General features: G+C 38.7%; 1 protein-coding gene across 1 annotated transcript in view; it reads left to right on the top strand.

Annotated features, from left to right (window-relative positions):
• The window catches only part of LOC137387395 (myb-like protein X), a 31,219-nt gene extending 18,074 nt beyond the window's left edge, over positions 1-13,145 (top strand). Inside the window, exons 11-13 of the mRNA XM_068073808.1 lie at positions 1,113-1,180; positions 4,773-4,847; positions 12,724-13,145. Coding sequence (XP_067929909.1) covers positions 1,113-1,180; positions 4,773-4,823 — 119 coding nt within the window. The 3' untranslated portion in view covers positions 4,824-4,847; positions 12,724-13,145. The remainder of the gene's footprint in view (positions 1-1,112; positions 1,181-4,772; positions 4,848-12,723) is intronic.
• The last annotated feature ends 139 nt before the right edge of the window (positions 13,146-13,284 follow it).

A 13,284-nucleotide genomic window follows, 5' to 3' on the forward strand; every position in this document is an offset into this window, starting at 1 on the left:
GCTGACCCCAGTATTAATAACTCCAAGTTCACCAACTCTTTACATCCAACTTGATATATCACTTGTACTAGTGACATACAATGATATATCACTTGTACTATATACATACAATGATATATCACTTGTACTATATACATACAATGATATATCACTTGTACTATATATATACAATGATATATCACTTGTACTATATACATACAGTGATATATCGCTTGTACTATATACATACAATGATGTATCACTTGTACTATATACATACAATGATATATCACTTGTACTATATATATACAATGATATATCACTTGTACTATATACATACAGTGATATATCACTTGTACTATATATATACAATGATATATCACTTGTACTATATACATACAGTGATATATCGCTTGTACTATATACATACAATGATATATCACTTGTACTATATATATACAATGATATATCACTTGTACTATATACATACAGTGATATATCGCTTGTACTATATACATACAATGATGTATCACTTGTACTATATACATACAATGATATATCACTTGTACTATATACATACAGTGATATATCGCTTGTACTATATACATACAATGATGTATCACTTGTACTATATACATACAATGATATATCACTTGTACTATATACATACAATGATATATCACTTGTACTAGTGCCATACAGTGATATATCGCTTGTACTATATACATACAAAGATGTATCACTTGTACTATATACATACAATGATGTATCACTTGTACTATATACATACAATGATGTATCACTTGTACTAGTGCCATACAGTGATGTATCACTTGTACCTGTGGACCACATTGCTTCCTCATTTGTATGTGTAATCACTGTTTGCCATGATGAGTTTGTCAAGTCATGGCAAACATGAAAGTATGCAGATTTGTATGACAATAGTTTAGAGCTTCTGATAAACATCGTGACTTTTGTTTATTGTGATAATGACAAGTATTAGTCTTCTTATTCTGCGTTTTTAGACTGTATTTATCATATCTGTCTTTTTCAATACATATGGCTACCCCCTTTATAGCGTTACCATTTATATGTCATTCTTAATTGCTATCAACTGTTCGTGTCATGTTCAGACAATCCCAAAGAGCTGAAAGTGTTGGAGAACAATGAAGAGAATCTTGATGTTGATGAAAATACTACGGTGAGTCATCCTTTTAGCGCGTGTCTTGATACTTTCATACACTTGACCAGCTGCACAAACTGCAAGAAGTGCATGGAAAATGTTTTGTAACGTTTATCACCTCTAGTATTCTAATCAGCTGACAGAACTCAAAAGGTTACTTAGATAGCAGCTGACCTAGTTTGCTGGACACAGAATTGTTAATTAGGACAATGCATGTAACATGTCTTGTTTACGGTAAGTACCTTAAATTTACCAGTAAGTCATTACACACCTGATCAGCAGTAATCCAGATGATGCCACAAAAACCTATTCATCACTGCAAGGGCAAGTCAGCAGTTATGGTGCGTTTACACTGGCCGACACCGACTCCGATTAGGTGCCAATACCCCGACTCAGACAGATACCTCAGACATTTCACGTATGGGTGCCGACACCGACTCCCCTTTACATTGCAACTATCAAACGATTTTTGTCGGTACCAACAGCCAATTACAGCGCTTCGCCGTTCTGACCTTCACCCGACCACGCGAAGACGAGTACACTTAAAAATCAACGCGCTTGATGTGGAAAATTATATACTAGTACTACACTACTATTACTGCTCCTACTACTACCGCTAGAAGCAACTACTAAATGCCAAGCAATGAATGAATAATGAGGCAATGAAAGTCTGAGCAAAGAACTGTACGTACAGTTCTTTCGTCCGAGTAATTATAATAAATAAAATGAATAATGAAGAAGATTGAATGGTGAATGTATATTTGTGGTAGTAGTAGTGTGGTGGACGCCGGGCCAACACTTTACACTTCTTGTAATTATATGTTTGTATATATTTTATATGTCTGTAAATATTTTATTATATGGGTTGTCCTTTTTATTATCTTTTTATTCCCTTTTTATTGTTGGCCTTGTTACTCGTTATGCTATCAATTGTCGTCGTTTATGTTGTCATATCAACGCACTAGCGGGCCTAATTATTGGCCATTTAAACATTGTTAGCCGGTGTTCTCACTCGGTCCCGTTAGCCGGAACGGGCAATTTTATTGTATATAAGGGAGCAACGCTCACTTAGTAGACAGAGCAAATGGCCGTACGCTCCTCGGCTAGTGAATTTCCTTCGCTAATAAAACATTGAATGAAATCACCCGCAATTTATTTCTGTATGACATAATCTAGATCGTGCCAAGGGCCTGCAAATTCCTTTACAGTAGTACTAATAGTAGAACTAGTAGCAGTACTAGTAGTCGTACAACTGGCTATTCACTTTTAATTAATTTAAATTAAAGAACTAACTTGATTTTTTTGGTACTCTCGCGTTCACATCGTTGCTATCCATGCTGGTTCACTATCAAAAAGAGAACGAGGGAAAGTTTAATGACAGTCTCCTAGCCTCTCATTAAACCTAGCCCTTTCGTTTCTTTAACTTAGCACTGTCATTAAAGTCTAGGCTCATTTAATCAGAGGCTTCTAGCTTCTGATTGGCTGATGAGTGTCCGATTTGTCGGTGCAACCGGGCATTGCTGGGTTTCTCCGACACCGACTTTCAGATCGGTGCTGACACCGATCTTTCTGTTCACACCTACCGACACCGACTCATCAAATCGGCCAGTGTAAACGCACCATTACTAGTGACGCAAATAGTGCCTGGGACTCGTTAGTTTATAAATGGTACCTGGGGCTCTTTAGTTTATAAATGTTGCCTGTGGCTCTTTAGTTTATAAATGGTGCCTGGGGCTCTTTAGTTTTTAAATGGTGCTTGGGGCTCTTTAGTTTATAAATGTTGCTTGGGCTCTTTAGTTTATAAATGGTGCCTGGGGCTCTTTAGTTTATAAATGGTGCCTGGGGTTCTTTAGTTTATAAATGGTACCTGGGGCTCTTTAGTTTATAAATGGTGCCTGGGGCTCTTTAGTTTATAAATGGTGCCTGGGGCTCTTTAGTTTATAAATGGTGCCTGGGGCTCTTTAGTTTATAAATGGTGCCTGGGGTTCTTTAGTTTATAAATGGTACCTGGGGCTCTTTAGTTTATAAATGTTGCCTGGGGCTCTTTAGTTTATAAATGGTGCCTGGGGCTCTTTAGTTTATAAATGGTGCCTGGGGCTCTTTAGTTTTTAAATGGTTCTTGGGGCTCTTTAGTTTATAAATGTTGCTTGGGCTCTTTAGTTTATAAATGGTGCCTGGGGCTCTTTAGTTTATAAATGGTGCCTGGTGCTGTTTAGTTTATAAGATAGATTTTCGGCGATCTACGCGCAGCTGAAGATCCTCTCTTGGCAGTGCATCTTGATGACACGGGGCTCTCTTTCCTTTTCATCGCTATAACTCTAAAACCCTTGATTAAATTGACAAATCTGTTCAGCTTAGACCTGCACGATTTGTCTCCTCATGCTAATTCGGTTATCGACCTCAACTTCAATTGAACACCGTTTATAACCGACACACATGAGGACTCACCACGGTGTCAAACAATGTCACAATTGATTGCGGTTAACCTGACACCGAGGCAACATGAACATCCTCATTTCATGAACCTTAACTTAAGATTTTTGTAATGAAATTTAATTCTTTCACTGCCAACCATGTACAAATTCAAGTATCTACCCAGTGCCAGCCATTTTACCGAAAGCTGCCGACATTGCTTCATGATATGTATACAGTATTTTTTTTCAATCTTTATCTAGAACATGTTTGTTATGGTACATATTTTATTTTGACAACATTTTAACCAACATTGCTATCCAAAAATTCAATGGATCTATACTTCGTGCGATGATAAAGCTATGTGAAGCTACGATCGATGCGAAGCTAAAACGATTCTCCACAATGTTCCTTACTCTTACAAAACTTACTTTCACCACTATCAGAGACAATGCTGCTACTTTAATTATCAGTATGATCTCGAAAATCTGAATTGGCTATAATGGGATCAACATAACTAATTACCTGTTTTCTGACTCGCACGCGGTACACAAAAATGAACTCACACAAAAAAAATGTTCGTTTTTAGGTTAGAAAGTTTAAAATTGCTTCGTTGTTTTAGGCTGATTCGTCTAGAGAAGTTTTCGGACAACAATGTCATCTTCGTACAAGTCTTAAAGATCGTGGGTTATGTTGTCAACGAATAATAAAAACAGGTTACTACGTAATTGCTGGGAAAGTCGCAATAATGCATCTGTGGCAGTGGACCCTAGAAAACGCATGAAAGCGTTTATGGCAGCGAGAGGGATAAATAGCTTTCGAGAATGGATGTGATACCTACGTATATGTAAAGTAAAGATTAAAAAACCTTTCGAGAGAAAGTAGTGTCAATTTCCATGGAAGATTCCGTGTAACTGCCCAAGCACGCAGGCACAGTTTTTATGATATGGAAACCGAAACCGCACCTCAAACTCACACCGGTTAACCGGTGTTTTCGGTTTTGTCCGATGTCAGGAAATTAAACATTCGGCTCAATTAAATATAAACTAACCGCAACCACCGAATCAAACCGAAACATCGTGCAGGTCTAGTTCAGCTAGGTGAAAATTTAATATGTGCATCTATAATTTATGTTGCTACTAAAGAGGTTTAGGATTGTTGCATCACACCCTACTAACTAGTCCATTCTCTATTTTAGCCTGCAATACTCCTGAGCTCAGAGAAGACGACCGCCGCGTCTAATGTTTAGGATTGACACAACCCTTGAGCACTGGTAAGCATCCAGTGTGCCTATTTGTCACACGCTTTGCATTAGAATTACATTTGCCATTCTCTTTACTATTGTTACATACATAAATTGAAAGGAAATCTATTATAAAAGACACAAGTGGGTCAGAGGTTTTTGATATTTTGATTCTATGCTTTCAATATTTATATCCCCTTTGCGTACACGTTATGTTATACCCACTCTAATGTGTAGTTTTGGCAATTCCAGTTCTTACCTTAGTTAATGGAAGCATTGAGTGAGTATTTATTGAATTTTTGCCAATTTAGCTCCTACAGTTACTTGTGTCAAGGAAACTTTAGACTATCCAGCTGCTAAGAGTGAATTTTTACCTACCCGAGATTCCTAGTACAGTAGACGCTCATATAATGTATACCTCCTATAACGTAAATTCCAGGTAATGTAAAAGATTTCTGTGAAGTTTTTGCTACGTACTACATAAAAATTCCTAATAATGTAAAGTGTCAAGTCGAGCGAGTTCTCAAAATCGATTTCAATGGTAATTTATCTCACCGCACTTGCGAGAGAAACAATGACGTGTGTATAACATTGTATCTATTATTTATACAACTTCCATGAAATTCTTGTTCGTCGTAATAGATCGGCAGATGTTTCGACAAAACAGAGAATAGGTTGATGCGCAATTGTTCACTATTACTTGAAGGCAAGTGATTAATGAAGGTGTTACAGCGTCGGTCCACCAATCGGGATGTCACGAGTCGGAGTATCGTCGAAATTTATTTTTATACTAAGCTTGACCCTTAGATACAAATAGAGGATGAGCAGGTAGTACTACTTTTACAGTGGAAATAGTTTTTGTTCTGCTTCATTGTAGACGTATAAAGTAATTTTATATAATATAATATAAAAAAGTATAAAATATGAAGTAATTTTTTCTAGTTTAGTATTTTAGTTTTACTTTGCAAAGTAGACGTTGCTGTTTCGAAAAAATAAGCAAACCGTTGTAAATAAGCGTTGAAGATTACACTCCCTATCAAATTATTGTAAAATTACTGCAATCATGGTCTATAAAACCAATGCAATTGATCGGAAAAGGAGAGGATTTGCCAATGCAAACCAATAATACTGCAGCTACGGTACAAGCCCAAAAATTAAAAAGTCAAGCATAGTTTTTTTTTTTTTGAAGAGCCAAAGAGCCAAAGTTGTGGGTTTGGAAAGATCTTGGAATGGATTAGGCAATTTACATGTATTTTACTGTTATCCCACGACCAAACACGAGCGAAGGGATTGTTTGGGAGCTTTATGATAAAGGCATATGCGCACACAACTCCCAAAAAATTATCCGTCAACGGCCATTACCAAACCCTTGTACCGAAATCCCATCAAAAAATTTAACCATTTTTGTGTAGAGTCGTTTAAGTATAATAATGATACAAAACACATATAAACACAGTTAAATATGTTACCAAGTCTTTAAAAAGGTGACGCAATATCCTAAAACTAACCCATCTGATCGGATTATACATAAATAGGCAGATTAATTTGGCCTAAAATTGCAATAAAAACTTGACAAGCCTTTTTAATCAAAATTAAGACCGGCCAACGAAATGCTGATAAGGCCGTGCGACAGAGAGTAGAACCATCAAGTCGCGCACATTTCACAAGAAAAACGTGCACTGTTCACCAGTCTATGGCATTGTCCAATTGCCGAAGGTTTCTGTAATTAAGGTAGAAGTACTGAAAAGTAATCGTTTCTTTTTTGCCGATTCTACTGGACTGTAACATTTTGGACACTTATAATGAGTACTTTGGTGTTCCAACTGATGTCCAAAGCAGTGAAAGTAAAGGAAATGACGATGATATTTTTCTAACGATTCTTATAAGATTATTACAATATTTAGTTGTAAGAATAATTATTCGATTTTATAAGATTATTATGAGATTTAGTTATAAGAACTAAAAATTCCCCTGCCATACAGCCCACAACCAAAGTGATATTGGAAAAAAGAAAGGGTACTGATGGTTGAGAAATGCAATATTAGCAGTCAAATGGCACTGCAGTGCAATAGGATAACTGCAATGGTAGCTGTAATGTACTGGGTGTGGGTGTTATTATATACAACAAACAGCAATAATGAAAGGAAAAGATTATATGTTTATATCTCTCCCCCTGCAATAGGGGAAATGCAATATTGGCCAATATTAGAAGTAAAATGCACTGATATAATAGTGATATTATTAGAATAACTAATATTATTAATATAGTAATAATAGAACACCAGTGCACAATTTTGTTTGCATTTCAAAACGTCATAGCTAATAATATCAAGAAGCTGTGATATTTATATAGATTTTTAGAAAATCTATTTAACAAAACTATATAGAAAAAATAATAACAGTAACATATTGCCCATCATCAATGTTGTTAGTGTGACTATAACACTTCAATAGTCATCCAAACTTATAATTAAATATTGTAATAATCTCATAAGAATCGTTAGAAAAAAATATCATCGTCATTTCCTTTACTTACACTGCTTTGGATATCAGTTAGAATACCAAAGTACTCAGAAGTGTCCAAAATGTCAGTTACTTTGAAATCGGCAAAAAAGAAACGATTTCAGTACTTCTACGTTAATTACAGAAACCTTCGGCAATTCGCCAATGCTATAGACTGGTGAAATGTGCACGTTATTCTTTCGTGAAATGCGCACAACTTAATGATTCTATTCTCTGTCGCTCGGCGGTCCGTTTGCCGGTCTTCATTTTGATAAAAGCAAGGCTTGGCAATTTTTGATAATGATTTTCGGCCAAATTAACCTGTCTATTTGTGTATAATCCGATCAGATGGGTAAGGTTTAGGAATATGTCGACAATTTTCAAAGACTTGGTAACATATTTAAATATGTTTTTATGTGTTCTATATCGTTATTATACTTAAACGACTCTACACAAAAATGGTTAAATTTCTTGATGAGATTTCGGTACAAGGGTTTGCGACGTTGTTGATGAATAATTTTCGTGAGTTGTGTGCACATGCATTTCTCATAAAACTCAAACATTCGCTCCACTCGTTTGGTCGTGGGATAATCATTTGAATTTACAAGATCGAAGTATATAGTGTCCGATGGTGTGCAATATGTTACTGTTATTTTTCTAAAGATTTTGTTGACGATACTGCGGTTGTGCCCAATATCGCGGTACTGCCAAGCCGTTTTTAATATCTGCAAAATTAAGTAATAGGCCTACATTTTCTTATAGATATACATCTATTTCTATGAAAACCAGCTAAAATCTGTTTAGATTTTTAAATTCAGCATAAATTTTTAGATATTAATACAAAAATCTAGATAAATATCACAACTTCTTGGTATTGGTTACCATGACCAATGATATACAGCCCCCCCCCAGCCTGTGTATATTACACAGCAGCTTGCCATTTTACTTCTAATATTGCATTTCCCCTATTGCAGGGAAGATATATAAACATATAATCTTTTCCTTTCATTATTGCTGTTTGTTGTAATAACACCCACACCCAGTACATTACAGCTACCATTGCAGTTATCCTATTGCACTGCATGCCATTTGACTGCTAATATTGCATTTCTCAACCGGCAGTAACCTTTCTTTTTCCATTATCACTTTGGTCGTATGACAGGGGAATTTCTAGTAACGTAGAATCACTATAACGTAAACGTTCCTGGAACTATATTATATACGTTGTATACATGTAGACCGCCTACTGTATTAGTATTATACAGCAGATAACTTCCATGATCGTGTTTGACTCTAAAGATACGTATTATGATCTAAATTCCATTATCAGCAATCGCTGCTGTTGGGGTAATCTCAAGGTGTTAATGTGTCATGCTTAGCTTACTCTACTTGATGACATGAAATTATGAATGTTATATAAACGTGTGTACTCACATGTGGTTGAAGCAAAGAAGAAAGCTCTCTCAATCTCCCGACGCCTTTATACTCCCGTAACCTCTCGTACTTCCCGTAACCTCTCGTACTTCCCGTAACCTCTCGTAACTACCTGTAACTACCATGACCTCGGGCATTAGCGTAGCCCACGGCCCACCAGCTCGATTATACAACATGCCCTTTTTCTTTTCTTTTTTGTATGGGCCACTAACCTTCCTGAAATACATTGGAACTCATTCACCGACTCACCTTGCTGGTGAAGTTTACCTTACGCTTTAACCCAGGTCTTCCTCCATCGACACCTCCTGCGTACCATCACTCTCGAGCAGCCCGGGGCTGCTGTCGTACTTGGCCGCACTACTCTCCTGATCTCCTCCACCTCCTTCACCACCTCCGTGACCTCCGTCACCCCCACCGTGACCTCCGTCAGCACCACCGTGACCTCTGTCACCACCACTGTCACCACCACCGTGACCACTGTCACTACCAACACTACTTCCACCAACCCTGACTAGCCCGGAGTCTTTTGGTTGGGTCAGTAATGACTCCTCAACCTCATCTCCGTCTCTTCCATCTTTACCTCGCTCTCCCCAGTAAGAGGCAGGCTCGACAGGCTTCCTGTGGGAGGTCTCCACCTGGGCCGTAACCGGCTGCACAGGGGATGGCACCACAGAGCTGGGAGTTGGCATAGGCCCAGACCTATCTAGCTCGACCTCACCTGCAACCAGTGCAGGTCTGCTACCAGCAATTCTCCTCTGAACCTCGGCTAACTCCTGCACCACTGCCCTGAATGCCTTGACATTTTCCAACTCCATGACTGCTGCCTCCCGTTTGGCTTTCAGCTTAGCCAATTTCTCCTTCGACTTCCTCCGCACCTCCCTTTCCTCTCTTTCAATCTCTGCTACCTTTTTCTCATGACCTTCTCTGTCTAACATTCCATTGCTGGATACCTCGGCTAAAAAAGAGCAAACCTTTTCCATTACAGACACTGGTTCAGCTACTTTCTCAGCACCTTCCCTTACCTCATCGTGACTCTGTTCTCTATCACACCCCATAGACACTTGCACATCTCTGGTGCCTTGGGCTGTCCCCTGTTGGCTACCAATTTCCACGTATTCGCTACTCTTCACTCCCTTGGTTTTACAAGTCCAGCAATCTTGACCTGTGTGACCTCTCTTAACTTCGCTCTCTCTGTCAGACTTATTTGTCAGGTTTTGCAACTCGACGTCATCTGAAACATAACTTGACCCAGCAATAATGGTTCTTGACGAAAACGGCTTAACCGGCTTAATACTTCTACACTCCTTAACAGCCTCAAACTTACTTTCGCATAACGCATTTACAACAGCAAATAATTTAAGCTGCCTTAACTCAGTTATGCCCAAGAAGTTCGTTCTCAATCCTTTCACCACATATACCTCTGTCTCCATAAATATATATTTACTTTCCAACTGAACACCTGCTTTACCGACTACTCTTAGCTTACGACCATCTATTCTCGCCAAAACAGTAGATGGCTCCTCTAGCCGTAGGTTCAGCCTTTCGGCCGTCTCCTCGGTTACAGTCGACACCTCTGCCCCAATATCAAACGTAAATTCAACGTTCTTCCCATTGACCTTCAAAACCTGTACAATTCTCCTTTCTAGTCAACTGTCATCCTCATACTTATCCCTAGAACCAGAGAACCTAACACTTCTGCCCTTACTACTATCTTGGTACCTCTCCTTATACTTCTCCCCCTCAAACCTATCCATACTGTTGTCCCTGTACCTGCCAAATTTGTCTATAATCTTGCGGGGGCTTTCTCGGCCCCTGTACCTCTCCCTACTACTGTTCCTGCTACCATATCGCTCGTAGCTATTATCTCGGCTACCTCCTGACCTCCTGCTACTACCTCGCCTGTCATAACCTACTTCTCTCCTATCCCTACAATTACGGGATACATGTCCTCGCTGTCCACAACAAAAACATTTAATGGAGGGACAACTCCTCATCTCATGCCCACCACGTTTACAATTGTAGCATACTCTACCTCCACTGCCTTCTCTACTGCTTGCTCTAGATCTAGAGACATGCCTCTCCCTGCTATTGTCTCTATACTTTCTACTGTCACCGTCCTTGTTATACTCCCTGCCTCTTGTCCCATATCTACTAGCACCTTGCTCTTCACTACCATAATACTCTCTACTACTCCTAGGGCTCCCCCTAGGGGAAGATTTACCTGCTGAATCATAACTTCTGTCTCTATCATTACTCCAGTACTGCGCTCGGCTATCAAACTCTGATACCTTTGCTACTTCTCTCTTAACCTCACTCTTTAACTCGGTACTTCTACCCTCATTTCTCAAAAATCTATCAGAGCTGTTGGCCATTTCACGAGCCCTCAACGCCTCCTGCAATAACGCCCAAGTAAGATTGGCATTCTTCATTAACTCTCTGCTTACTTCTCTATCTCTCAACCCGTTAACCGCCACAATCAGGGCAAATCTTACCCTATCATTATTGTTAGTCACCTCTGCATATCTGCTCAAACTCTCTACCCGTTGTAAAAACTCTCTATCACTTTCCCCAAGTGTCTGCCTAGCTGTAAGGAACTTATGCCCCTTTACGAACATACTCTCTTGTCTACCATAATAATCCTGTAAAACCTCCACTGCCCCTTCATAAGTAGAATTTACGCCATCTACGTCAAACCCTGCACCCCTCAATACTTCTCTACCACTGTGCCCAATAGCTCTCAATAGTGGCACTAACCTACCTCTACCTCTCATAATAGGGCGTCTATCGCCACCTTCACCTTCATAACCTCTTCTCTCAACTGCACTCTCAATACATAAATTCATCTCCTCTAGGAATCTCTCCCACGACCCATCACCGTGCTCTCCAAACACCAGCTTCGGAAACCCACTCTCGGAAACCCACTCTCCATCTCTACCCGATACAATATCTCCCTCGCCACGAATACACTCTACCCCACTCGTATAATTAGTGTAACTCCCACCTCCGAATATGTAATAAATAATTACACCTCACCAACACCGCTACTACACCTCACAACACTACCCTACCCCACGTTACCTCACCTGCACGCCCGTGAAAGGGTCTATTCATTAACTTACCCCGCAACCAGAAAAATTATCGCTAATGACAACAAAAAAAAGAAAAAAAATCAGAGCTTCGTCAACTGCGCCATGTTATATAAACATGTGTACTCACATGTGGTTGAAGCAAAGAAGAAAGCTCTCTCAATCTCCCGACGCCTTTATACTCCCGTAACCTCTCGTACTTCCCGTAACCTCTCGTACTTCCCGTAACCTCTCGTACTTCCCGTAACCTCTCGTAACTACCTGTAACTACCATGACCTCGGGCATTAGCGTACCCGCGGCCCACCAGCTCGATTATACAACAATGAAATTAAAAATTAAATTTAAAAAACTTTAAAAATTAACATGAAGTTAAATTAAGGTTGAGTGTTAATTAGTTGTAGTCAACAATCTGGTTGTTGGCATGAATCACCATGTGATTTGTTCAAAGAAATTCTATTCCTCTGGAACCATTGTTTATATCTTAGATTTTATTGTTCGTCCCATCCCTGGGTGCAAACTAAGGGATGGAACTTTCTAAACTTTTTTGTATTGAATCTATTCGTGTTAATCTTTTTTATTGTATTAGCAGTTTGTGAAATGTTTATTCCTATAGTTGTACACTCTTATACTGACCAGGTAATGGCCATTCACCTAGCACACATGCTGCCACTTACCTGCTGCCACTTACCAGCTACCCCTTACCGGCAGCCACTTACCAGCAGTGACTAATTGCATATTAAATTCATCATGTTTGACAGTCATTGTTTGTACAAACTATTTTAAGCAGTGTTTCCTGTGGTGCTCTGAGTTTGGTGGAGAAATTGCCTATATTCTGATGTTTATTATCTCGTGTACTGAATGGCTTTTTGTTATCCAATTGTAGTAAATCATTCCATTGCCTAATAATCCTACGGAAAGACATTTCTTGAAGTCGGCATTCAAGAGTGCACAGCCATTCCTTATTTCGTTCCTATCAAACTATTATTCAACATTAGTGAATTCTGTCAGCTATTGGTCCGAGTTATCCTAGTTTTGCATAGTTTTTAAATAATTTTTCACCATTACGGACAATTTGTTTGTGTGAACTGCTGGTTTTTCTTCCTTACTGCTTTTATTTGGTTTGGGTCATTTGCATAGAACAATCATTTGGCTGATATTCTAAACTGACATTTTGAATCTCTTTCAAAGAGCTCATTTTCTGTAGGCCCCAATATCTCTGATGCATTTTTTTGAACATATCTGATGTTGCATAATTTTTTTAGCTCAACTATCATGAAATACAATAAAATTTTGACAAAATCAGTTTTTGTGTGTTGTTGTATAATGGCGCAATTATATGCATTGACAAACTATCCAAGTGTGAAATTGGCAAAATGATAACTTTAATCAGTCTACAGGTTTTGTAGGACATCTCAACACCTAATAATATGCCCACAGATAAGTT

The sequence above is a fragment of the Watersipora subatra genome, chromosome 2, assembly GCF_963576615.1.
Source record: "Watersipora subatra chromosome 2, tzWatSuba1.1, whole genome shotgun sequence".
NCBI classification, from domain to species: domain Eukaryota; kingdom Metazoa; phylum Bryozoa; class Gymnolaemata; order Cheilostomatida; family Watersiporidae; genus Watersipora; species Watersipora subatra.